This window comes from Misgurnus anguillicaudatus, chromosome 12, assembly GCF_027580225.2.
Source record: "Misgurnus anguillicaudatus chromosome 12, ASM2758022v2, whole genome shotgun sequence".
Taxonomy (NCBI): domain Eukaryota; kingdom Metazoa; phylum Chordata; class Actinopteri; order Cypriniformes; family Cobitidae; genus Misgurnus; species Misgurnus anguillicaudatus.
The window spans coordinates 21,325,435-21,351,478 of NC_073348.2; the positions used below are offsets into that span (position 1 = coordinate 21,325,435).

A 26,044-nucleotide genomic window follows, 5' to 3' on the forward strand; every position below is an offset into this window, starting at 1 on the left:
ACCAGTTTTAGCCACAATCCTACATACTGTTCCTTTAAAATCACCCCAGTTAATAATTAACAGTTAGGCCTAGAGACTAAGCTAGATTGGGAATTGATTGGGAATTAAAGGTGCAGTCTTAACGTCTTAATATGGACTATGCTTTTACTATCATTAAAATAATCCCTACCACATGCATCATCTTCTGCCTATTTAAATAAACGGCTCTGATGGCAGTATCTTTGCATTGCACCATGGGATGTCATTTTCAATTAATGCGCGTCAACATTTCATTTTATTATTATTGTTGTTGTTAAAATGCGTTGGTCTCGAGGACTCTGTCTGAAATTACCAGTCCTTCTCCTCCCACTGTGGTCCGAGACTGAGTCTTTAAAGGAACAAGTCCGAGAAAGCAGAGACTGGTCTCGAGTACTACATCACTAGGACAAGCTGTCACCATCAAATACAAAAAAAAAAACCCAGCTTCGATCAGGTGTGAATACGATGACACAGGACTCAGAAATTAATTATTTTAGGCTTTTATTGTCACCAATTAATGTATTACATTGATCACAATATAGCAAAAAACCTCATGCTCAACTTTATCTACTCACTCATTCATAAATGATTTCAGCATTAATTCACTCAATACGTGAGAACAATTCAAGAGCTTCATATAAAAAGTGAAAAAGCAATCTAATGTGTAGCCGCAGCTTAGTTTTTTTATGCCATTAGATGATTTAACTTTTAAATCATACGTTTTACGATTTCATGAGTATAAAACATGAGTTTTCCAACATCAAGGAAATGCACTTGAGTGTTATAGTAATGCCATAGACAATGTTTAAACGAAACAGTCAATGTTTAAACGAAACAGTCAAGCAGAACGCATTGAACATGCTCAACAATCATTTTCAGGATCCATCTGCTTATAAACTAATACTGTTGTTTTTTGCTATGGAAAAGGACTGCAGTGCCGGTTCTTCAGCATAATGCAAAATGAAAACGTTCCCATTGAAACACTTTACTTTTCGGTGATAAATATGACACAGCTATTACGGGATCATCCTTAATAAAAAAACATTTAAACATTCAGAGCAAAAAAAGTGAAATTTGTCAGGTACACTGGTGAGCATTTCCCAACCCTGTTCCTGCAGGCACACCAACAGTGCACATTTTAAGTGTCTCCCACATCTCATTTCCCATCTTGGAGTCGAATAAGCTGATGAGTGGAATCGAGTGTGTTTGAATAGGAAGAGATGTATGGTGTTGATGTGCCTCCAGGAACAGTGTTGTGGCTAGAATGGATACAACAAACACTGCAATTTCGCCAGATGAGCGCCGTTTTTATCCTAATACACACTCTCATAAAAAGTACATGAAGATCCAAAAGTTATCACTAAGTTTATGCTGGTACCTTAGAGGTACATATAAATAGTACATATTAAGACCTTTTTAAAAGGTATCGTCCCAATGACAAAGGGTACAATTTTTGTACCTTTTTCTGAGAGTGTACCCCAAATCTAACCCTAAACCCAACATTCCACAGGATTTAGGCCGTAGCTGTATCCCATCTAGCCAGAACCACTGTTTTCATCCTAATCCTACCCTCAAACCTAAACCCAACATCTTTAGTCGTTTGCTGTATCCCTTCTAGCCAAAACCCAGGAACAGGGTTGGAAAACGCTGCATAAGATGACTGGCCAAAATCAAGGAAATACAAAACAACTTTGCCTTCAATACAAAAGCATTTTCGCTGCTTTATCTGATGACTTTTGCTGATGTAAACATCCTATTGTAATCTAGACACACAAATTGCAACAAAAATGTTTAGCCCAGTGTCATAAAAAAGCCCAATGGAATAGGAGCAAACAAACACTATAACTTGAACTAATCTTTACAAAATAAAAAACATATGCTTTCACGTGACGCAACAAGAAACACACGTTCATCATCTATGCTTTTAATAAAGATAGTCAGTCACATGGGTTAAGTATATTGAAATCACACTTGTTTATAGTTCCTAACAATGGAAAATCTTTTACTGCTTATCTTTTGAAACTTTCGTTATTAAGTGCAACTCATAATTTAATTACTACTTTTATTAATAAACCCCTCTTGTAACATCACAAACACTTTTCTGGTCTTCAAGACTTTGTTATCAAGTGCTAACTGAGGACATTCGAATGTTATAGGAGCGTATTTGCACAAATCCTCAAAGTAAAATCTGACCTTGGGACTGAATAGCCTACAAGCTGTCTTCATTTTAAATTCTCCTCTGCGGACAACGTAAGACAACAGAGGAAAAATCAATTCTCGGTGTACTTTTGTATTTCCTCTGATGATTTACGTAACCTTGATTTCCATATCCTGGTTTCTCATGCAAATGTTAAGTGCAACTGTAACTATAACTGTACTGTTCAGTGTAAAATAAAGGTCATAATATATACCGACATAAAAAGTATCTAATCGAATCAAAATAAAGTCAAAGTGAAATGACTTCTGACTAAATAAGCCAATTAATTTGTGTTAACCAGAATATTGATATTATTTTTTAATAAAGACTGTACCAATTCTCTTCAACAAAGTATCTAGTTTACTTTTTTTAGGCATACGTGTATAACAGACACTGAAAAGACAAAACTCTTACTTGCACAAAATCTTTGTCCTGAAGTAAGATTATGCGCCAACTTAAAGCAAAACCCCAGTAAAATATCAAAATTACCTCATGATGTACCGACCCTCGGATATTTAGATATTTGGCTGGAGTATTGCTTTAATCATCAATTCCACTTTCTCTGTGTAAAGTGAATGTATAGCAAACCTTTGCTGAAATCAGAATAGAAAACACTTCAAACAGCTCTTTATGGTGCAGAAGTAAGCAAAGACTGCTCGTGAGGATCTTGCGGTTGGCATAAGACACGCCTCTCTTTTGTTTCCAGTAGAGGTTATTGGTGGCCTTGTGAATGCTGTTTTGGTTGTACTGGCAGTGAATGTTCTTACGCACATAAACAGTTACTTAGTCTGCTTGCTGACGATTGCATTATTAGCTGGAGAGAACAACCACAAAAAAGAAAAGTAGCTTTTGCATCACAACTTCCTGTACTTGAACTTAGTGATGCACACTATGGTTCTTTCTTACTTCAACACCACACTTGATTCCAATGATAAAGCGTAAAATGGATAAAAACGCAGCTTTGGCAAGCTTTGTAATTGATGGTAGCGCAGATGCACCCTACAGAAAGCGGAAGTAAACTATAGCACAAAAAACGGATGTTGCTCAGTATTGCAAGACTGGCAAACAAAAACATTTGGAAGTAGATGTTTTGAATATCCGTGCCTTCTATTACTGAACCCATTGTTGTGGGTCACATTATCCAGTGTCTCTTGTTCAGGCATAGATCTGGTTTGGACCAGAGTTGTGATTGTTGTCGGCTCCTAGCCGTTCCTGGGTGATCTGGGTGGGTTTGACGAAGCTGACGTAGTCGCGGACACCTACGTCCATGTTTTTGGCTCGGAGAGCGGCAACGTGAAGCTTCTCAAGGAAGTCAGGCATGCCTGTGAGACGGAGAGAAATTTATTTATATTTCCAGCATAATCGAAGCAAACAGGTGTCTACACGTAGACCAAACACAAGGTCAACTACAAATATAGTTTATTAAAGGCACACCATGAAACTTTTTGGCCACTAGGGGGTGCTAGACATGTATTTTTCACGCCTAGCGCCCCTAGAGGCCACAAGCGCCGCAGCACTGTCGCAAAGGAAAGGAACTGGCCAACCTTAAAACTAAACTAAAAACTAAACATTTAAAACGCTAAACGATCAACATTTTGAGACAACAAGGAGAAACGCAGTCATGTTACAACTTTCTGATGAGGAACTCGTCGTGGCAGAAGCCATTTCTCAATCTGAAGGTTGCAGCCTCCGAATGTCGTATTTCTAAGCTGCATACGTCATCAAGACACTCTTATTTCACAATATTAACAATTATGAAGTTGACTATTGTACTTAGTTAATCGTACATTGTTGCAGTATGCTTATGACTTGCGAATTTAATGCTCAGTTTACCTTAATAAACCAGGCTTGTTGACGTATTCAGCCTCCATATTTAACCTCCGGAGGCTGCAGCCTTCAACTTGAGAAACGACCAGACGTATTTCCTTGCCTTTTTCCAAACAAATATTGTTGCATCGTCTCTCTCTCCCTCGCCACCAGGATTTTCTGCAATGGCGCTCGTTTTTTCTCTCTTTTGTGTGGAAATTGTCGCTCCAAATCCAAGTAAACCGATGTGATCCAAGCAGACCTAAAGTCTGCCGCTTTGTAATACGTCACGCGAGTGACAGCAGAACGCAGCAAATGAGGAAGAGAGAAGAGAGAAACGCTCGGATCTGATTGGTGAATGAGTAGGGTTTGGTTTTACACTGTGAGCAAGTTTGACTGCTGTAGCATCCTGGATTGTAATGTAAATACCATAGACACAGTAAAAGAAAGGTAAATACGTGAACACAGCATCTGAATACAGCGAACTATAAGCAAGATAATCGCCGTCATTTATAAAGAAGATCGCATTTATGTATGAATCAAGATCGTGAGTTTATATAAAAAAATTGCCTTAAAGGGGAATCGAACCCGGGTCGCCCGTGTTATAGGTCCGTGACACTAAAACTGTGCCACGGAGTCACACGCTATAAGTTGCTCTCTACATTCCTTAAGTAGCCTCCAGCAAAATTCACGTTAAAAACAAATTGTGTGGAGGAAGTGACGTATGCCGTAAAGCAGTCGAATTTTGTAGTTTTTTTTGGTGCTGTGGTTACTACCAGAAACCCTAAGTTTTAAAATACGAGTAAAAGTGATACAGACCCCGTCAGGCTATGGTAGACATGTCATTCAACCTATTTAATGTCGATGTACTACCACAAGGGTCTTGAAAATTTATTATGAAGGTTGAAAAATTACATGGTGTCACTTTAAACCAAGTTCAGGAGGAACATGGTTATGTAATCCCCTCAGACAGCACGCCAAATATGCTTTATTTCATATCTGATTAACTATGAAATCTAGGCTGAAATGTCATGATCAAATTATGAGTTTTGGAGCATTTTTACTCATTGATTTTACATTTATCTCAATATTTGATATGACCTTACTCAGTCAATTTAAAAATATCAAAGTTATATTTTCAGAGAATGTTCTTTAAAGTATTTACGATGTTATTATGTAAAAAAAGAGACTTTTTCAGGTTTTCACAGACTGGGTCACAATTGTGCACAAAATTGTTCTGCAATTGTATAAAAAAATGTATACAAATCTTGGACTTTTTTTAATACAGAGTAACCCTCAATATTGAATAAAAGAAAGGCGTCTCACCGCTCGATACCATCCAGCTGACGCAGTAGCGGGGAAAGACTGTTTGAGGGTCGTCGCTGTAAGTCAGCAGGTAGTCAAAGCCATTCTGTTGGGACATGATCACTATCATAACCGCTGAATACTGAGACCAAACCCAGACATAGACACATAAACCATTTCATAGTCTTACCTCATCAAATGACCTGTGTGGACGGATGACCATTTTAGACTGGTAAGAATGAACCCGGACGAATTCCTGGGTCTCAGGGACGCTAGGGTGTTTGACAGCTCTGAGCACAGACACAGGCCAATATTGCAATAAGACACATCAATGTTTTAACACTAAACAAAATAAAGTCTTGACAACAAGACTAACCTGGATACCAGAATCATCAAGCTGTTATCCATATCGACATGATAGCGACGCACATAGACGTAATCTCTGGAGTACATGGGATACTGCAAGGGAAAGGTTATCAAAATTGACACGTCAGGACACCCAAAACTAATTGTTTTGCCAATGTTAACCCTTAAACTCTGCGGACCCAGAGTTGTTATTAAAAAAGGGGCGGGGGTGTGGGTTATAGCTATTTCATGCATACAGATTTATTAACACTGTTTAAAGATGGTTTCCTCAAGGTAAACATAGGCAAAGTGTCAAAAAAGCAGTTGGATGTATTACTATTTTTTTGCCAAATGTAATTCGCCAGGATTTGTACAAATATCGGAAGGTTTTGTCAAACATGAAAGATTCATACGTAACAATCTTGCTTTATTTCTTTTATGGGCAATTGCAGTGCAGGAAGTACAGTGGAAGTCCTTATATGGGCACTTTGACCAGGATAGTGCACAAAAACACCAGCCAAGAGTTGACACGAAATCAACGTCACCTAAGAAGTTGTTGTTGTTGCTTGTGAGGGAAATTTGGGCTTGTTCAGCTTCCCAATGAACCCAGCATTATGGAAACAATGGATATAGTTTGTTTATCCAGGAAATGTCCGCCTTCAGGAGCTCGGACTTAATCGGAAAGAATTGGTAAAGCTGATTTATATTTCATAAATCTGATAAAACTAAACACTCTTTAAATATATGAAATAAGTAATACTACCCTTAGGGTGGGTTGCACCAACAAGGATTAAATTAAGCAGAGTTTAGAGCTAATCTAGGGTTTGTTGATCCCAGTTTAATTTTAATTCGAGTTGTGTTGCACCACTTAAATTTAAACACAGATTAACAAATCTTAGATTAAATCTTTAAACTGTATTAAATCCTTCATCTGCGATTTATTTTGTCCGCCATGTTGAATTTTCCGGTCTAATAAAACAGCAACAATGTTGACGTTGTCATTCAAAAAGGAAATAAACAGTTTATGCAAGCAAAGGTAATGTAATTGTTGTATTATAAATCACCTACATACACTGGTAGGCTAATCTAAAGGTCTGATTCAAATAAAAACATTTGACAATCTTTTAAAAACAATTAACAGACCAGGAAATATTGTGACAGGAAATATCGCAAAGCTCAGATATTGTGCTATAATGAACAAGATGTGTCGACGCATTTGTCATGAAGCGCCACCGTGTGTCCATACATTCACTGTCCTTCGTCTGACTGGAGCGCGCGTGACAGAGGAGAAGCACATACGAGCATCGGTAGCTGTCACCGGTGCTGTTAATAATCTTTTTGAGCCGCCAAACTCACTTTGTTGAGATGTTATAATAAACGCATCTTTAAATAGCGCCACCACGCTCGCGGTATGTGTTTCTAATAATTTAGCCAGACATTTAATTGTAAAAAAAACATATTTAAACCTCCTCATATGCAAGTTTAAAGTTAATCCCTCACTGAGATTTAAAACGGAGTTTAAAGTAATGGAGCAACAGGATTAAAGATAATCTAGATTTACTGTAAGATTTAAACCTGGATCAAAATGACAGTTTAAATTTAAACCTGTTTATTTTTAAACAGGTTTAAAGTTTGGTGCAACGGAATTATTAAATAAGCTTTGATTTAAACCAGATTTAGGCCTAATCCTTGTTGGTGCAACCCACCCATAAGGTACTTAATATTTAAGAACGGCTTTTAAATGTCATGCCAACTAGTACTAGATCACACAGATATTTCCTTGTAGTAACAACATGCATCACAGGAACGTGATTCAACAACTTACGGAAAATGCGTTGCCCAATGAACAACCTCAGTGCCTGTGTTGACATCCCTGTCCACCACTTCCAGTTTAATTACCAGTGCGTCCCATTTCTTCCTATACTCTGTATCCAACTGGAGCAAAGGGAAATATTTGAGAGGTCTTAAAAGTCTAAATATAACTTTTATGCCACAACAGTGTGATACAAGCCACATATATACATTACATCTTGTTATATCTGTATTGACAATAAGTCTAAAAACATCCTATGATGTCTTAAAGGAAAACACCATCGTTTTTTATTAATATTTTACTATGTTCTTACCTCAACTTAGATGAATTAAAGTGCCCATATTATGCCTGCTCTTTCACAAGTTAAATAGGTGTAGGAGTTTCATAAAACATGTTTCAGAAGTTGTTGACTCGAAATAGCTTGTAGGAAAAATTCTTACCAATCTCTAGTAGCCTCTGTTTCAGTGCATTTCAGATTGTGCCGCTTTGAGGTGGTCATTACATATTTATGAGCTGCTGCTCCTTTGGCCATGCCCCACTACTAACGTCATGTACGCATGCACAATGTTATTGTGTGAGCGCAAGCAAAAATATCACTAATAAGTATACTCCAGGAGAAGAAACTGATTACACATAATAATTGGCTTTGAGTGTAAATTGTGATGTGATGTAGCAGTTTCAACAATACACTCGTTTTGCCCTGGACAACGCCAACATATTCACGTTTATAAAACATTTTCAAACACACCATTTCCACAAATTACAAAAATTTAGAACTGGCGGGGGATGTATACTGCTTGTGGACACTATGCTAATTGCTAGAAGCTAGTGGGAAGTCCGCCATATCTTGGGAAAGTGATAGAGACTCAGGGGTGGGCTCGTCGGAAAGGCCCCGTCTTGGTAAGTTTGGCAAAACACTATTTCTTAGTCAGTTAGTTCATGTAGAATTGTAAAATAAAGCAGTTAAATATTTCTTATAACTTTTGAAAGGTACGGTAACGTTAGCTGGTCAATGGCTTTGCAGGAGAAACCACACTGCAAACTAACTAACATATCGGATAGCCACCTCGTTCTCAATAGCAAATGCCTGCTAAAACACACACACAAGTTCACTCGACGCGCACCAATTCGTGGGCGGGATGACGTCAGTTTTTTTAACGCTGCTAAAAATATCTTTATAGCCTACTGTCTACAAACATTAATAATATTAACATTACTATACATCGTTTAAAAGGTCTACGGGTTTAGCATCAGTATATGGTCTCTGTTTTGAGATACAGATGCTCTAGCATCATAAATGTTATACTTTGTGACATAAGTCCAGATGACAACATGCAAAATATAAACGTAACTTCTTACCTTTATGTTGATATAACGGTTGCAAATCGAATCCAGTCTGTTTCAGATGTGTGCAGAACCCACGATAACGTCGACGAGAATACACCCAATGACCATATTGGTCCGCAAATCCGTATAATCCATGAAACACAGATGTATAGTCTGTAATTTACATCAGATTTCGCATGAACATCTTGTAATAGAATAGAATATACAAACCGAGTACTATTTACGTCGTAACCCTGTATATGAGATTACACTTTAGGTTCCGCTAAACACATAAACACACGTTAAAACGTTGTTTTTACAAGTAGGCGGGAGTATAATACATAATATCCAAACAGCGCTGTCAAAAAATCGTGACGTCATTTGACTTGCTCATTCCTCCAATGACTTCATGGAAAATATTGATAGACAGAACGTATAGCCAATTAGATAACGAATACAACGATCTTTATGTGACGTTTTATTTCCTGGTGTTGAAACTGCATTTTATATGCTAACGCAAGGATAAATAATAATAAGAACAAACGTGTATGCATGTAAACAAAAAACTTTTATTTTTATTTTATTTCCATGAGACACGATAACAATATGTAGGATATCAACCATGACAACAGTATGGAGGATATCAGCGAAGTGACTGCTCTGTAGCTACCTGTGGTTGAAGACCTGGGTAGTGGGGTGGTGGGGGGATTCAAATGGACAAGGCGTGTGACGTCACAACGGAGCTGAGTTTGAAACCGCAAAATCTGAGACTCAAGGCAGAGGACATTCAGAAACCTTTACCTCACTGAAAACTGCATGAATGGATTCCCAAGTTTGTATGCGTGTGAAAGCACCAGAGACACAAAAGAACACCCCAAAACCCAGAAAAAGTGAGTTTTTCATAATATGGGCACTTTAATACATACTTATATTTTCTCAATGCGTGCACTTTTAATCTTTGTACAGGGCTCCGTGAACGTGTCAGCATTTAGCCCAGCCCCACTCATTCCTATGGCTCCAAAAAAAAAAAGGTTTATTTTGTGCCCCCATACTTACTCGTGTAACTATTCATGTAACAGTCTTTAAATATGGAAAAACATGAAAGTGTTTGGTGGCTTCTAAATTCATCTCTGTTTGGAGCCATAGGAATGAATGAGGCTAGGCTAAATGCCAACACATTCACAACGCGCTACACAACGACCAAAAGTGCAAGCATTAAAAAAAAATAGGTATGTATTAATTCGTCTAAGCTCAGGCAAGAACATAGCAAAACACTAAAAAATGGTGCCGTTTTCCTTTAAGTCATGTGCTACGGAAATCTTCAGCACACAATCACCAACCACCCATGTAAAGCGTACTTTGTCTTGCTGAAACAAAGTAAGTACCTGAACATTGAAGAATTGCCGAGGAGTGACATCTGTATAAGAACCAAACACTGTAAAGAGAGCATCAGTTAAGAAGTGCATTGTTATTTTAATCGCATTATAGCAGCCATTTAAATGATCAATTAAAGATACACAAAATCAATTTGTCAGCCACCATATATGTAAACCTGCTTTTGGCGGCCAAAATTTATTTTTTATATTCTTACGTTTTTATACATTCTTACACTCTTACAGTACCATGTATTTCACAGGAGGATTAAACTTAAGTATTCAATACTTGCCTCTGTATTCAAAGAGATGGCTTCCCTGGATAGGTCTCCTCCATACTCTAAAGTTTGTCTTATCCATAACCACCTCCCAGCCGGGATCTACAACTACAGCAGACTTTGGGTTTCCACTTTGACCTTTCACAGATTCCAGTGCATGCAGCTCCAATGCACACCTACAGCACAGGTACATAGGGGGACTTTTACAAAAACATGCTCAGATCACATGTCATCATTATATTTTTCGCAAATATTAGTCGGGGTACAGACCTTCTAAGCTCATCATCTCGTATCTTCTCATCCTCCCACATGAAGACTCCGGCGAGTGCTGCTATGAGCTTTCCAGCGGGCGCGTGTTTGCTCTGCAGGCGCCGCCATATGCTGCCCACGAGCGTCCACCTGCTTCTCTCCGAGTAAAGGTTTGAGTAAAGCTCTCCTATCTGAAAAGCCCTTCTCAACCTCTGGCCTGTCACAAAACTACAGTGGTTTGCAAATATAGACAATAGTTTTTCCTTCTTCTTCTTCTCGGATGCCAGTGTGTTGGTTCCCCTTCCTGCTTTCTGGAGCCATGACAGCAGCAGGCCCACGCGCTGTCCAAGCCACGAGAAAGTCAACGATCTGCTACTTGTTTTTCCAATCTCACCGCTGTGTTTAAAAGTACTTAAAGTTTGAAGTCGAACAGCTCTGGTTCCTATGGTGCACATAGGACGATGATGGAGGGAGGGGAACATCTTTGTTTGCTACGATCACGTATTGCGCACTATGCAATAGATTTGATTTGCTGCTTCCAAGTGACGTTTGCAAATAAAGCCTTCTAAATTAGCAAAAAAATAATGCTTTGTTATATAAATTTGTTTCCATGTGCCACTGGTGTTCGGATAACAAGTGCAACCCAATGTCAAACATGCACGAGTGGTTATTTTGCAATACAGCTAATGACAGTTCTGTATGTTTTAATGTACAGACAAAACGCACGAGAGAAAACGAATTCATGCAACGTTAATATTATAAGAAGCTATTGTTATTCTTACTAGATAAACAGACAGTTTGACATTAGCGACAGTTAAACGGATCAACTAACGTTAACGTTAGAGTGCCTAGCTTATGAGCAACGCAAACTCTGTCACTGTGAATATATCAAAATAAATAAATCGAAAAACTGAATATCCTCACCGGTGTCCCACAGTCGATATTTGGTAACAGATAAATATGATTTAATATTGCTGTCGTTTAATTAATTTTACTTTTATTGATATGCGTTAGCCACATATCCTCACGCCTCTTGAGCGGAGTGTGTGAGCTGCGCAGCAAACAAACTTGTTGGCCACGCCCATTTTAAACAATGTGGGTTTCTATTGGTGCTCCCTTACGTAGGGTACCTGTCTGTCGATGTAATTGGCTGATATTGCTGTCTGTCTTCTTTGGTCTCCACCTTGGATCAACCAGCAAGTTCACATGTCTCGCCTTAAGTCAACCCGTGGTAAAGGTCCTCTACAACTTTTAAGGTTAAAGAGGTTTAGCACGTGTCTGCGTGTCTGGTTCATGTTGTAAAGTTAACATTACAATTTTCAAATATGAATATTAAAACAAGTTTATACATACTCTATTAGACCTTATCATTATATGTTTTCCACACCTTAGAATAAAATAAAGTAATAAAAACTTAAGCTAATAACACAAATAAAATACAATTATATATGAATGAATTAAAATGAATTTTAAACTGACCAAAAAAATCAAACAAATAAAATCTCTTTGAATTTTAGGCAAAACTTGCACTGGCACTTACATGAAAAATACTGTAGTATACATACTAATATAGTAAACTTGACTAGGAAAATTCCAAGATGTGGTGTTTTTGAATATATCAAAGTATACTATTATGTAGCCTACAACAGTTTTTGAATTCACTGTAGCTAATACTACATTGATAAAATAGTATCATAGACATCATTAAAATAGTATTTACTACTACAATATACTAAAGTATGTAATTTTATTACAGCTTCATGTATGGTAGTACATAATAACACAGTTAATTATTTAAATAAATGTTAACAATTTATGTATTAGTTTTCAAGATAACTACATATACAGGAAGTAGATATATAATCTTGTTGTCTGTAAAGATTTACATTCATATGTAAATTTGCACAAAACTGTTTCCTGAACCAGGTAAAGCTAGAAATTCAACTTACATTTAGATTATTATCGGCTGTGGCCACATGGGGGGGTTATAGCATAGTTTGCGGGAATCTTCAAGAGATTGTCCCGTGATTTGAATTCCGATAATCATGCCTTATGTCTGAGAATTAGAATAATGAACCAGTTATAGACAAGAGACAAAAAATTATTTTAGATTTATTTAAAATACAAATATCAGAATCACTGTATTTGTTACCGCAGTTGCTGCAGCAGAATTTACTTTCTTTTTTTTTTTTTTTAGAAATATTTCACAAAGATGCAGTAACGATTTGTACAGAAAGTTCAATATTTGATAAGTAAATAAGCTTTTTCATTCCACTGATAACGCATATGGTCGGGGGGGGCGCGGTTTATTGCGTCACTGTCTCAACCAAAGACAGCCCCGGCGTCCCGCCCTCTCTGTCCGCCCTTATATGTATTGCGTGGACAAGCAGGAACTCATCGTCTGAAGCCGACTGATAGCGGTTTTGTCTCATTTTCTCATTTATTTTTTAACCGATATCATTATAAACCTTAAATTTTTCGTCTCTATCGCCGTATATTTTCAATACACTCTATCTACTTGACGTTAGAAAGGAAGGAGAATATAACCATCGCTTACCCCGCGCGCGCGGAAAGCGGCTACGGGAAGTTGACTGGGCGGGCTTCGGTGTCAAAAAATACACAAAATCGACATTTCTCGACAAAATTCTTTGAGTGGTGAGTAAAAACATTTATTTTATGCCATGCTGCAACTGTTACAGAGTCGTCTTTTGTACTTTACAAAGGCATTTTAATTTTTTTTATTTTAACGGTTAACGTTAGAATGAGCGCGAGCTCGTGGCTTTTGTCAGCTGACGCGATCTTGTCGGCTGTAAAGCAGTCGTGCGACACTATTACATATAAAATAACACATTATGTCGAAACACACAATATTTATCTTTTAAAATATTGTGTTATTTTATAAATTTCGATGAAGCGCTCATGATTCAAAATGTCATGTTAGCTGTTAGCGGGTGCAAATGAATGACGACACGTGTAGTATGTAGCCGGCGCGCGCAGTACGGATAAAACAGCCTTCAAAACACCTTTTTAATAAAAACCTTACTTTTATTTAATTTTAGTCGTCTTTTGCATCGCGTATTTGTAGGTCAACAGATCTATATGATCTGAAAGACGGTCGATTGCGCCGGTGTTCATAAGTGATTTTGTATCTTAAGCTAACATTAGCGAGGAAGTGCGTGTCTAGCGCGAGCGGGCAGAACTGGCTGAAACAGCCCAGCGTTGACAGTCAACGCCTGCTTACACTTGCCCAAGGCTACATTACAAGAATGTGCTAGAAAGGGACACGGGCACAATTGACCTGGGAACTTAACTTGAGTACTTGTACCTGTTTGTTGTCAAGGAGCTTAAAATATTAATCAAAGTGACGGCTTCGCTGGCATGTAATGCAAAGCGATCCAATTCGGCAATCATAAACGAGTTACACAACATGCTTTCTTTTGGTGTAGTGTTTGGTTTCATTACTTGGCATGTGTTTATTTATGATATGCCTTCACGCATATACAGTTCCCACTTGGTCTTAACTGGATGTTTTGGACGGGTGTTTATGTGCGCCTCTTTTTGTTACTTTTTATAGCACCCCTCTCCGGCATAAAGTATCAATATACAGCTTGTAATAGACTTGTGTCCATGTTCTGACATCAGTTCTCTGCAGTAATATTGTTACATAAACCGGGAACCTTCCCACTTTCTTCTCTCTCTTTTTCAGGAATGCGCTACCATTCACCCACCGTGTCTGTTGCACAATGGATGTCCGCTCTATCTGCCTAATTTCCCAAACCAAAACAACCTGTAACAGATCTAGACTATTCAGGGGATAACAATAGGCCCTCACTCCACTTTCTCCCTTGACGTTATACATCAGTGTAGAGCGGAGCAATACAGATTTTCTTTTTTGGTGTCTGAATTGCTTTGATTTGCTGGTTTAGCCGAGGGTGAAGGTCGGTCTGAGGAAGAAAAAATATTTCAAAACACCTTATACCTCAATTTTCTGGGGATAAAAATCCTGCGTGCTGCTTGAAGTAATTTATTTATTAAGATTATTTGGTTCTCATCCCTGTAAAATCGTGAAATTTCTTATTTATAACTTAAAAACCATCTGAGCACAATGGTGTCGACAACTCTGGCCACAGTAACGCTCATGACCACCATTGGTTATGTTGTTAGTACGTCAGATTACCTATGGCTCCTAGTGGTGGGCTTCATCATAGCTTTTGTCCTGGCCTTTTCGGTGGGTGCTAACGATGTGGCCAACTCCTTTGGTACGGCAGTGGGGTCGGGTGTGGTAACCCTTAGACAGGCCTGCATTCTTGCTACTATATTTGAGACTGTGGGATCCGTGCTGCTGGGAGCCAAGGTCAGCGAGACCATCCGCAAAGGCATTATCGACGTAAACATGTACAACGGCTCGGAGCATGTGTTGATGGCTGGCTCGGTCAGTGCTATGTTTGGTAAGTAGCTTTTTGCTTTATGTAGCCTATGTATGTACTGTGTGTGATTCTGTTAGGTCCTTAATTTTTTTTCTAATGTACCCATCAGGCTCTGCTGTATGGCAGTTGGCAGCATCTTTCCTGAAACTTCCTATTTCTGGGACTCACTGCATTGTGGGGGCTACCATTGGATTTTCACTGGTTGCCAAAGGTCAGCAGGGAGTCCATTGGATGGAGCTTCTCAGAATTGGTAAGTCAAGGACAATCAGTGTGTTGTATTCATTTATTAATGCCATTTTCTATATGTTGATTTCTTATGTATTTTGGTGATTATTTTTTGTTCTCTTACAGTTGCTTCATGGTTCCTCTCTCCTGTCCTGTCTGGCATCATGTCTGCTGTTCTTTTCTACTTTGTTCGCATGTTCATCTTGCAAAGGGTAAAGAATTAAGTTATTTATAACTTGGTCCTGTTAAGTTAATTAGATGCAGGTGGAATGAGAATAATGAAGTTGAGGTCATGACTTACAATTAGGTCATTATATGATATAATACAGTACAGAGATAAATCACTGTCATTATCTTACAGTCCGATCAAATCACTTGCTTTAGTTCCAAATGTAACCTTAAAGGAATAGTCTACTCATTTTCAATATTGAGATATGTTGTTGCCTTGGCTGGGAGTTGTTGATGCATCCCTCTGTCATCTGTGTGCGTGCGCGTGGGCGCTGGAGCGCGCTGCGACGCTTCGATGGCGTTTGGCTTGGCCCCATTCATTCGGTGGTACCATTTGGAGATAAAGTTAAAAGTGACCAAACACATCAACGTTTTTCTTATTTAAGACGAGTAGTTATACGAGCAAGTTTGGTGGTACAAAATAAAACGTAGCGCTTTTCTAAGCGGATTTAAAAGAGGAACTATATTTTATGGTGTAATAGCACTTTTGGGAGTACTTCGACTCGGCCAGTAACACCCTCCCTCTCCCATTATGAGAGTGAGAAGGGGAGCGGCCTTTTCAGGTGAAGTACTCCCAAAAGTGCTATTACGCCATAAAATATAGTTCCTCTTTTAAATCCGCTTAGAAAAGCGCTACGTTTTATTTTGTACCACCAAACTTTCTCGTATAACTACTCGTCTTAAATAGGAAAAACGTTGATGTGTTTGGTCACTTCTAACTTTATTTCTAAATGGTACCATTGAATGAATGGGGCTAAGCTAAATGCTATCGAAGCGTCGCAGCGCGCTCCAGCGCTTACGTGCACGCACACAGATGATAGAGGGATGTATCAACAATTCTTAGTTAAGGTAATAACATATTTTAATATTGAAAATGAGTAGACTATTCCTTTAACAGAATAACATTGTACAAAGTTGGGTGTTGGCTAAGTCCACTTTTGTGTCCATTGCAGAAAGATCCAGTGCCCAATGGACTGAGGGCTCTGCCTTTCTTTTATGCTGTTACAATGGGAATCAACCTGTTCTCCATCATGTTTACTGGAGCACCGAGTGAGTACTGTTTTATTTCTCTTTTTACTTTGCCTGTCTGCTAACATCCTAACCAGATGCCCAAAGTCAGCCAGACTGTGTTTACAGTGCATAAGGCAAAGCTGTGTTTAACAAGTGGGCTCTGTCGGAGCATTCATGAGGTGGACATGTGGTGTCTGTGTCATGACCGCAGTCAGGGTTTTTCCTTCTCCATCATAGGAGAGAATTAAACACTGGAATAAAGAAATCTCATCCACCAGAATGAACCATCAGCCTCATACTCAGTAAATGTTGAGAAAGCACCACATTTCTGAGTGCTGTTAGCTGTTGAGCTCTAAATATTATTACCCTCCCAAGTTTGAAACCGTATTAAACAAGCAACTTTCGCTCCTTTTTGTTTTCTTTTACCTACAGGGCTCAACAATTCAAGAAGCCAACTGGCCTGGGCCATTAAATGAAGGCTACAGGCCAGAGTATGATGTGATATGCACCTAGTAGTGTGTACATGTATGCACTCCCAGGCAGGTGCATCATACACGCATGCACATGGCAACACACGTAGGTTTTGTACCTTGGAAAAACCTGCTTCATCACTATGAAAATTATTTGGACAGTCTATAGTTCATATTAAAAGAAAATGTATGCCTACTGGCCTTCCAGGGGCATCCGAGTTTATTAAAAGTATAAAAAGGATAACTTTTTATAATTACTCAATCCATCCAACACATTACTTTATTTCTTATCAGACACGTGAGTGCAGTTTCTAATGATTTTAAAGATTAATTATCTCTTAAATTAAGGGACTGTCCTCCAGAGTCAGAATAAATCATTGCAGTGTTTACTTCAGCCAAATTTCCCAGTTCACTTCCAATACATCATGTGATGAACACCAGTCCTTATATTGTCCTCTCTCAATCACACTAAGGTACAATTTAGGGCGGCGTAGTTGATTGTAATAGAGCCAGCTTAACACAAGGTTGTCCTGATCTTTTGCCAAACTTAGTATCTGCTGTTGGATTAGCTTTAAAGGCACAGCCCCTGCTCCCTCTCAGCCTGTTTAAGGCAGTTCTCTTGGGTTTAGCTAATCCAGATCGTCTATCACAGGACAGGACAATACCAGCAACAGCCAGGGGGGAGGTTTGAGAGGCCTCCGGGACATCTTTTGTGTTCTGGGGGGCTGTTTGCAGTCAAATCATACAAGCGCACATGTCCCGTACAAACTCTATGTGACTAGGTGGAGTTTCCTTGAATCGTTGTATTTGCAACCTACTTGGAACTCCCTGTTCTTCTGGTTTTATTTTTTAGCAGTTGTGAGATAACACATCCCTATTCGCATACTATCACATGCTTCATAAGAAATTCAACCAGTTCTAGCCAGTTTGAAGTGAATATGTAGGTTAAAGACTTCAAAGTTGAGGATCAAAGTTGACAAAATGATCCACCTCTACTAACTTGGTTCCCGTTTAACACTTTTTAGTAATCATGTGATTGCTAATGTGAATAGACCCAACCCACCCCCAAAAAGTTTAGCACATGGCATCACAGTCATTCAGTAACCGCAGCCTGGAACATTCCTGCATGCAAAGCACAGGTTACACAATCTCACTTCTCTTTTATTTTGTGTGCCTTATTTAAAATCTTAAAGAAGTATAAGTTATTTTATTAGGATATGCTTTGTTTTAGACTACTTATTTTTAAACTTTATTTTTTTAAATATAAAATTAACACCCTTCCACCCCTCAGCACTCCGTGCTTATTTTCTGGTCTGCTTCCGTTTTTGCAAAAACAGACAGAAGGGTGTTTTTGTTGCCCTGGGGATGTAAAGCAAACACAAGCCAGCGGTTACTAAGCTTACGGATTTGAAGTAGAACGTTTATATATTTGGCCAGACTTGCTCAGCGTTACCCAAAACAGTTTACAGTGACAAAATGAAAGTTTTGTTTACACTTGGGTTTATTCGTGGGTGCCAGACTTGGTGCTTGGCATGAGCAAAAAAAACTGGGTGTGTCACTGCCAGACACCAAACAACTTTTTGGCAGTGACTTGTTGGTGCTATAAAAGCAGAATAACTTTACGATTGCTCCTGGCACCATGAAAGTTTAATTTCCTAGAGTCAAATTAATCAGAAATGGGCAGAACATGAACGGCATATGTTTCTCAGAGACATGCAAAAGTCAATGAGCATTACTGGTGTAAACAACAGTGCCCATCCCACAATGACTCATAAACCATCTCGTCACCACTTTGAGGCATTGTGCTCTACCGCGTCTAGAAAAACAGCCCGTGTTGAGTAATAAAGGCCACGTGATGAGGGGTTTTATTGTGAGGTACAGCAGGAAAAAAAATCCACTTCCATTCATTCGTCCCACTGCATGCTTGTGGTATGCTTGTTCCCCGGTGTGGGGAAGTGTTTGTCAGACAGGCCATGAATGCTTTCCCTGCTAAAACCATAGTGCACAAGAGTGCATTTCACACACTGAGCAGGAAGTACGGCAGACGGACATACTTAATAACTGCATGTTAGGTATTATTTTTATCTCTCAACCCCACACTTGCCACACCTGTTCTGTCCCTGTAGATGTTGCCAAGTCATCCCATTGGGAAGTTCAGCTGCTCTTCCCGCATGTACCTTAGCGCTCTATTCAAAGAATGTGCCGCTTCTTGTGTCTTGTCTCTGGGGAAGGTTGAAATGGAGTTGCATAACCAAAGCTTGCGGCATGCCCTGTGTTCTGCTGCGTGAGGATGTGGCAGTGCAGGAGAGTTTGTACTCTACTGCTCAATTTCTTATCTCGTAAACTTTTTTTGTTTGCTTTGTCACGTCCTGCTCGCGTCAATGCCCTTTTTTTGCACTTGGCCGATCTGAGTACCCCCCTTCCCCCGTTCTTTTAGCACATTTTACTGTGGTTTTTTATCCCCATGGGGAATTTCTAAATGTCTGCCCTCTTTGCCAGAAGTCTTCCCCAGAAAAGCTGCTCGCATACCTCGCCACCGCAGTTACCACTGCAGTCTTGGCTCAGATATAACCTTTCTGCATGAGCGGTAAAAAAAATTCCCCCCTCCCTCCTCCCTGGGGTATCGTGCCGCAATAGCCTTTTAAGGCACCCACACTTGCTGACCATATGCTACGGTGGCTTTGCACGTCGCCTTGTATTGGTGCTACATTTTCCTGCTTGTCACACGCACGTCTCACTTTGAGGTGTTATGTAAGAGGGCAGGCCCTTTCCTTGCATTCTGTATGCAACCAGGATATTTGACACTTGGTTGCGGTTTCGCCTTTGTTTTTTTAGAACCTTAAGTTATTTTTATACTGTTAATGTAGTCGTTTTTATTGAACGTGATCATTGTTAGTCCTATGGACTAACATTCCCTTTATATAAAAAGGTTGTATTATACCTTTACTGCATGCTTAATAATGTTTAACACCATTACTAATAACCAGGAACCTATCATGTCCCCCTCCATTCCCTAATGCTGTTTAATGTGTTAGTGGTAGCACATGCTGCCTGTTGTCTCAAAAGCACCTTTTCCTTTCTTCCCCTCTTGTGCCACTGCCCCCTCGGTCCCTAACCACCTGTGAATGATGGAATTGCAGTGCTGGGCTTTAATAACCTGCCCTGGTGGGGATCACTTCTAATTTCCATTGGCTTTGCTGTCATCACTGCCCTCGTCGTCTGGTTCGTTGTCTGCCCTCGGCTCAAGAAGAAGATTGAATGTGAGTACCAATGTCTTGATCTTTTTAAGTGCTTATTTTCTCATTTTAATCATAGGGTGAATTCAAGTAAATTGGGGCAGTTTTAGACCTTGAGATGATTGTCAAAATTTCCCAGTTTACTTGAGTTGACCATTGCAGATAAGCTATAATGTGTAGTTGCTCACTATCCCTAACAAAGCACACATTCGTTATGTGTGGCAAGAACACAAAGTAAAATGAATGGGTGGGGTACTGCAAAGGCATGTGTCAGGGCCACTGCAGATGTTCTCACATCGTACATAAATAGTAAGCTATTTTACACTACAGCAAGCTTCTTATTTGGGATAAATATATACATACACACATAATGCATGTACGTACATTACGTAGATATTTTTCAAGGTCTTATTACCCTTTGGAGAGCAATGTGTAGACACGTAAGATTTATTAGTCTTAGGGCAAGCACCAGGTGCACTTAGGGGATAATACCCTACAGATTAAACATGTTGGCGGTAGACAGCATTTTTAATTGGTATCTTAGACAGTACACTGCTCCTTTAAAGCACTGGCAGTATTATTATTAGTTTTCTTTTTCACGATGAAAATGTACCAACTGCAAACTGAAATTTAAGTTAGGTAAAAATGTTATTAGTTATGTTAAGAGTTGACAAATGTATTTATCTAATTTTAAATGCTGTATTTATAATAGACAAGCACTGAAATATCAGTATTCTCTTCTCTTAAGTATTAAATGTTTAGTTTAATACATTATCTGTTGGTGTTATTGTTTTTTTTACAAAGGCAGAACAATGTATGTGTTGGCTACGTAGAGCTGGATAGTCTGACTGTGTATATTGACACATCCTAATTGGGTCATTGCGATTGGTCTAATTGGTGGACTGGAATAGCTTGTGGTCAGGTTGAGGTGTTGACAATGAATTACTTCAGGTGGACTTGAGTCTTATGACAAGTTTAATGAGCAATGTACTAAGCCATGTCAAACTGTGCTTGAAATGAAGGTTGTAATGACCATTTCAGAGTTTATAGATTTTTTTAAAAATGTTGTTTACCAGTTCTTTCGCTTATCTGATTTACCTTTACTCTACATTGAAATTATAGTTAGGAATCCTACAGAAAGTTTGTCCTTATTTGGAGTGTGTGCTTTAATCTAGTCCTTAATGTCTGTAAAAAGCTCTGTTTTGTGTAAACCTTGTCAATTTTTACTGTCATTGGTGGTTGGTAGTGATTAATCATAAATACTGATGTGCAGGTAAAGTAAAGTCTTCCAGCCCCTCTGAGAGTCCTCTGATGGAGAAGAGGGAACTTCATGAAGCTCCTAATCCCATCCTGAAGACTGTCCCTGAGGAGTCCAACTCTCCCCTTTCCTCTAATGTCACCACGTCCGCACCTCCCCTTGAGGAACGCAAGGTCACGTTTGACTTCGGTGATTCAGATGATGGCGATCAGAAGGACTGTAAAGAATCAGAAACCAACAATGGTAAGCCTGTTGGCTATTTAGGCCATCAAGTCACAGCCTTGGTGTTAATGTTGTGGATGGATCGTTTAACCTGACTGTATCTCCAACAGCTCCAAAGACAGCCCACGTTCACTTCACTAACGGCCCCGCTCACATTCCCAGCAACGGTTACACACAGTACCACACGGTTCACAAGGACTCTGGCCTCTACAAGGATCTTCTGCACAAGCTCCACTTGGCCAAAGTTGGGGACTGCATGGGCGAGGGCGGAGACCGGCCTATGCGCCGCAACAACAGCTACACCTCTTACACAATGGCCATCATCGGCATGCACGGAGACTTCAAGCCCAAGGAAGGCGAGTTCCATGCTTCGGAAGAAGGAGAAAGGGAAAAGGCTTGCGCGCAGGAGCGTAAGCGCATCCGAATGGACAGCTACACGAGTTACTGTAACGCCGTGGCGGAGAACGGGACACCCGAGGGCGTTGAGGAAGGCGAAGTCACCTTGGAGATTGTAGATGATGATGCCGGGAGCAGCCGTAGTTCTATAGAGGAAGACCGAGCGGATGCAGACAGGCCTGAGGTGTCCATGCTCTTCCAGTTCTTGCAAATTCTCACCGCCTGCTTTGGCTCCTTCGCTCACGGTGGAAATGATGTCAGGTAATAAAGATGTGTGAAAGTATGCGGTTCTTCAAATAGTGCTAACACGGGCTAAACCGTCTACAATTTGTTTTAAATAAAGCAAGACAGGCTAATGACTTTGCATTAATATTACAAACCCAAACATTTCTTTTAGTAGTTTTAGGTATGGAACATCCAGTTCGACCAGTCTTGAGCACCTATCCAATTAATTTTCTTTTACTTTCAGTAATGCAATCGGTCCTCTGGTTGCTCTGTGGCTGGTTTATGAAAGTGGCTCCGTCGTATCAAGTGCACCAACTCCAATCTGGTTGCTACTTTATGGAGGAGTGGGCATCTGCGTTGGTCTGTGGGTCTGGGGTCGTAGAGTGATCCAGACCATGGGCAAGGACCTGACCCCAATCACCCCATCTAGGTATTATATACATACACAATTACATATTATTTATATAATTACCATTTTAAGTTACATAACTGCCGCATGGAGTTCTTTTCTCATAAAAACTTCTATCACACACTGACAGACATCTGTATAAATTTGTTGAATTTCAGTGGTTTCAGCATTGAACTCGCTTCAGCCGTCACCGTTGTGGTCGCTTCCAACATCGGCCTTCCAGTTTCCACCACTCACTGCAAGGTAAGCAGCGCACATATGCAAACAAACTGATGCAAAACAAGTCCCAAGCAGAGATATTTGAATGATGTTGATATCTTCACCCTGCTGATGAAGGTGTGGCCCACTGAGATGCTTAAAGCTAAACTTGTTTTTTCAGGTCGGATCAGTCGTGGCTGTCGGTTGGCTGCGCTCCAAGAAGGCTGTAGACTGGCGCCTGTTTAGAAACATCTTTTTGGCCTGGTTCGTCACAGTGCCCATCTCCGGTCTCATCAGCGCTGCCATCATGGCTCTATTCACCTATGTCATTCTGTAAGGTTTAAACAGTCTTAGTGAGGATATCCCGTGACGCACCAGAGAGAGATTGGAATTTTTCCATTTTTGTTTTTCTCTATCTTCCCTTCATTCCTGTGATGGGTGGGGAATGTAAAAGGCTGTTTTGATAGAGCTTGTGATTCTGGGATGCGTCATTTTCTATCCTGTAGTGCTTTTTAGTACCATAGGCTATGGGGAGTAAAGATAATCTTTAAAACTAGATTGGTTGCCATCTAAATTCACTCGTGTATATAGTTAAAAAAAATAATCATTTTTTAAAAATGTAATTATGTATATAAAGTTTTTTTTTTTTTAAGGTTTAAGAACAATTACAATGCAGTATTAGCCTTTGTTTGACATTCATTGTTTATTACATCCAAAAATTGGTTGAGGGTTGCATAGAGGAGCAGTATTGAGGGGCAAATGAATTTGAGAAAATAATTGTTTTTGTATTTTATTTTGTTCCTACTGTACATTTGTTGTACATATTCACTTTTTTTTACAAGCAGGCCTGATGCGAGTTAAAGCTGGGCATGTGACTAAATAGAGCCTTCTCACACTTTTGTGAGGGTTGATTTGCCAAGAAAATTTGTTGCTTAAATCATGTTCCTTAATACAATTCAGTGACCCTTTTTACATATCTATAAAGTTTTTTTATTTTTTGTTACACTACAAAACAATCTCGTGCAGCAACATATGCATTTGTAAAATATTCAGTCATTCGAAAAGGCAATTCTGTACCCGTTCTTTTAGACCTCTAATGTAATTATTTTTCTGTTTTCTTCAGTGCTTTGTTAAATATCCAACTCTTATTTTCTGCACCTCTGTAATTGAGCTGTTAATATTTGCCCAACATTTCTAACAACAACTATTTATCTTATAATAGCGGACCAATCCACGCAAAGTTTAATACATTAAATAACTTCACCATGGCATCAGATATTTGCGCTTACGGCACAGAATGTTCAGAATCCCTCGCTGTAGTTACTATGCTCTTGGTGACTCTGTTAACTAAAATTTTTCCCAAATGTTTGCTGCAGACAATTGAACTCCATATGGTGGATTACATCTCTTTGTGCTCGCTGTCACAATGTGCCACTGTTGTTGAATACGGATGAAGTGTTACTAGGATACTAAAGCTCTCGGTTTACTATTAGAAAAATGCGGCCTGCGGTTGATGAAGAGGCCGATGATGAACATCCTTTTGGAAATGTAACTATCATAATGATCATAAAACACCCCCCACATCAGAGTCAGTACCTTAAACGATGAATTTGACTTAATAAGGGGTGAAGTTTACAGATGTTTGAGACCTTAACAACTCCTGTAAAACTTGACAGTATCCTGCCTTCTCATAAACCTATATCTGTAGTACTGGGGAATGTATACTGATTTAAACATATGCAGTGTGTATGTACACACACACAGGGTTACTATACCAACCCCTAAGGCAACACAAATGACTTGACCTATTTATCAGATGGGTGTGGTTTATACTGGTTTGAAGCAGAGGTATAAGGATCATTGTGTACTTCACACGTGGTGAGGGTGTCCACTGCTGTGAAGTGGCTTGGTTACTGAACTGGTCACAAATACATCTTACATATTTGCTGTAGTTGCCTTAAGTTTTTTTTTGTTAGGTACTACCAAAGAAAAATGGTTTGTTCTGTTGGCTTTTCAGCATACACTATTGTCCACTGGGCTTCGGGGACAAGAGAATAAATTGTCTTTTTAAATATCACCTGTGTTTGTCTCTTTACTTTATTACACCAGTGGGCCAATGATATATTCACTTACAGACATTATTTATATATATGGCTATGTTTTAGGGCAGGGGCTTCCCCTGTATTCACATTCACGTAACAATAGAGTGCTGCAGGGATGACGTATCTTTGTAGGCTGGCCAATCACACCAAACACGCGTGGAAACGCAAGGCGCGTCACAATGCCTTTATTTTTGGTCACTTTAGTAAGTGTAGCGCGACTTTTTATATTGCTAGGCAACCACTGATGCGGTGTTCTCCCCTCAAGAACGCGGATGACGTAGGGCGCTTTTCCGCTCTCAGCGCTCCTTCAAAAACGCGTGCTGTGGCAGGCGGCAAAAAAATCCCGCAAATTGACTTTTTAAATATCACATGTGTTAGGGGCCAAACGCGTTTTAAACCCTTGGAAACGCAATTCACACGGCACTGCCTTTTTGATCACTTTTAAAAAGAGCAGTTCTGCGCGACTTTTTATATTGCTAAGCAACCACTGATGCAGCTGTCCTGTCAATCAAATACTGAAGCGTGAACGCTCTTTTGCTGTTAACTGTCATATTAGCAGAGACTTTAAAAAGAGGTCGCTTGCTCTGACCTTAATCGAGGTTAAGAGGTGCACAGACACACAGGAGACAGTTAATGACCTCAGTCCGGTTGTTACAGGCAACTGTAAACCCCACTGAAAAATCCAGCCAAAACCAGCATAAGCTGGCATTGCTGTGTTCCGGTCAATTTTTAAGCTGGACGTAGCTGGTCAGGCTGGATGACCAGCTGACCCACCAGCTTTGCCAGGCTGGGGGGACCAGCTCAAACCAGCTAAAACCAACTACCAGCCTGCTGGTCCTAGCTGGATCTTTGCAGTAGGGCTTCCGTCACCACAACGGAAAGCCCGCCTCTCCCCTCATTCGATTGGACAATGGAAGAACCTGGACG

General features: G+C 39.6%; 2 protein-coding genes across 2 annotated transcripts; one reads left to right on the forward strand and one right to left on the reverse strand.

The window, feature by feature from the left end:
* Nucleotides 1-502: 502 nt before the first annotated feature.
* On the reverse strand, nt 503-11,780 carry stard7 (StAR related lipid transfer domain containing 7). Its single transcript, XM_073874113.1, has 9 exons — nt 11,635-11,780; nt 10,732-11,275; nt 10,477-10,637; nt 10,196-10,245; nt 7,494-7,606; nt 5,703-5,783; nt 5,517-5,616; nt 5,348-5,432; nt 503-3,537 (listed from the first exon to the last, which is right to left on the reverse strand). The coding sequence occupies exons 2-9, from the start codon at nt 11,190-11,192 to the stop codon at nt 3,371-3,373; spliced, it is 1,218 nt and encodes a 405-aa protein (XP_073730214.1). The 5' UTR covers nt 11,193-11,275; nt 11,635-11,780; the 3' UTR covers nt 503-3,370.
* Nucleotides 11,781-13,066: 1,286 nt separating this feature from the next.
* Nucleotides 13,067-25,092, forward strand: slc20a1b (solute carrier family 20 member 1b). Its single transcript, XM_055208798.2, has 11 exons — nt 13,067-13,365; nt 14,417-15,158; nt 15,247-15,387; nt 15,489-15,574; nt 16,544-16,640; nt 20,212-20,331; nt 21,581-21,808; nt 21,898-22,444; nt 22,653-22,838; nt 22,976-23,060; nt 23,197-25,092. Exons 2-11 carry the CDS (start codon nt 14,816-14,818, stop codon nt 23,350-23,352), a joined length of 1,989 nt encoding a protein of 662 aa, XP_055064773.1. The 5' UTR covers nt 13,067-13,365; nt 14,417-14,815; the 3' UTR covers nt 23,353-25,092.
* The last annotated feature ends 952 nt before the right edge of the window (nt 25,093-26,044 follow it).

Excerpts from the sequence above, each read along its gene's own strand:
- stard7 (XM_073874113.1), bottom strand. The coding sequence starts at position 11,192 with ATGTTCCCCTCCCTCCATCATCGTCCTATGTGCACCATAGGAACCAGA. Across the intron at positions 10,638-10,731 it reads CGAGATGATGAGCTTAGAAG|GTGTGCATTGGAGCTGCATG; the intron begins GTCTGTACCCCG and ends CCTGTGCTGTAG. Across the intron at positions 10,246-10,476 it reads CCATCTCTTTGAATACAGAG|TGTTTGGTTCTTATACAGAT; the intron begins GCAAGTATTGAA and ends CTCTCTTTACAG.
- slc20a1b (XM_055208798.2), top strand. The coding sequence starts at position 14,816 with ATGGTGTCGACAACTCTGGCCACAGTAACGCTCATGACCACCATTGGT. Across the intron at positions 22,839-22,975 it reads ACCCCAATCACCCCATCTAG|TGGTTTCAGCATTGAACTCG; the intron begins GTATTATATACA and ends GTTGAATTTCAG. Across the intron at positions 23,061-23,196 it reads TTTCCACCACTCACTGCAAG|GTCGGATCAGTCGTGGCTGT; the intron begins GTAAGCAGCGCA and ends TTGTTTTTTCAG.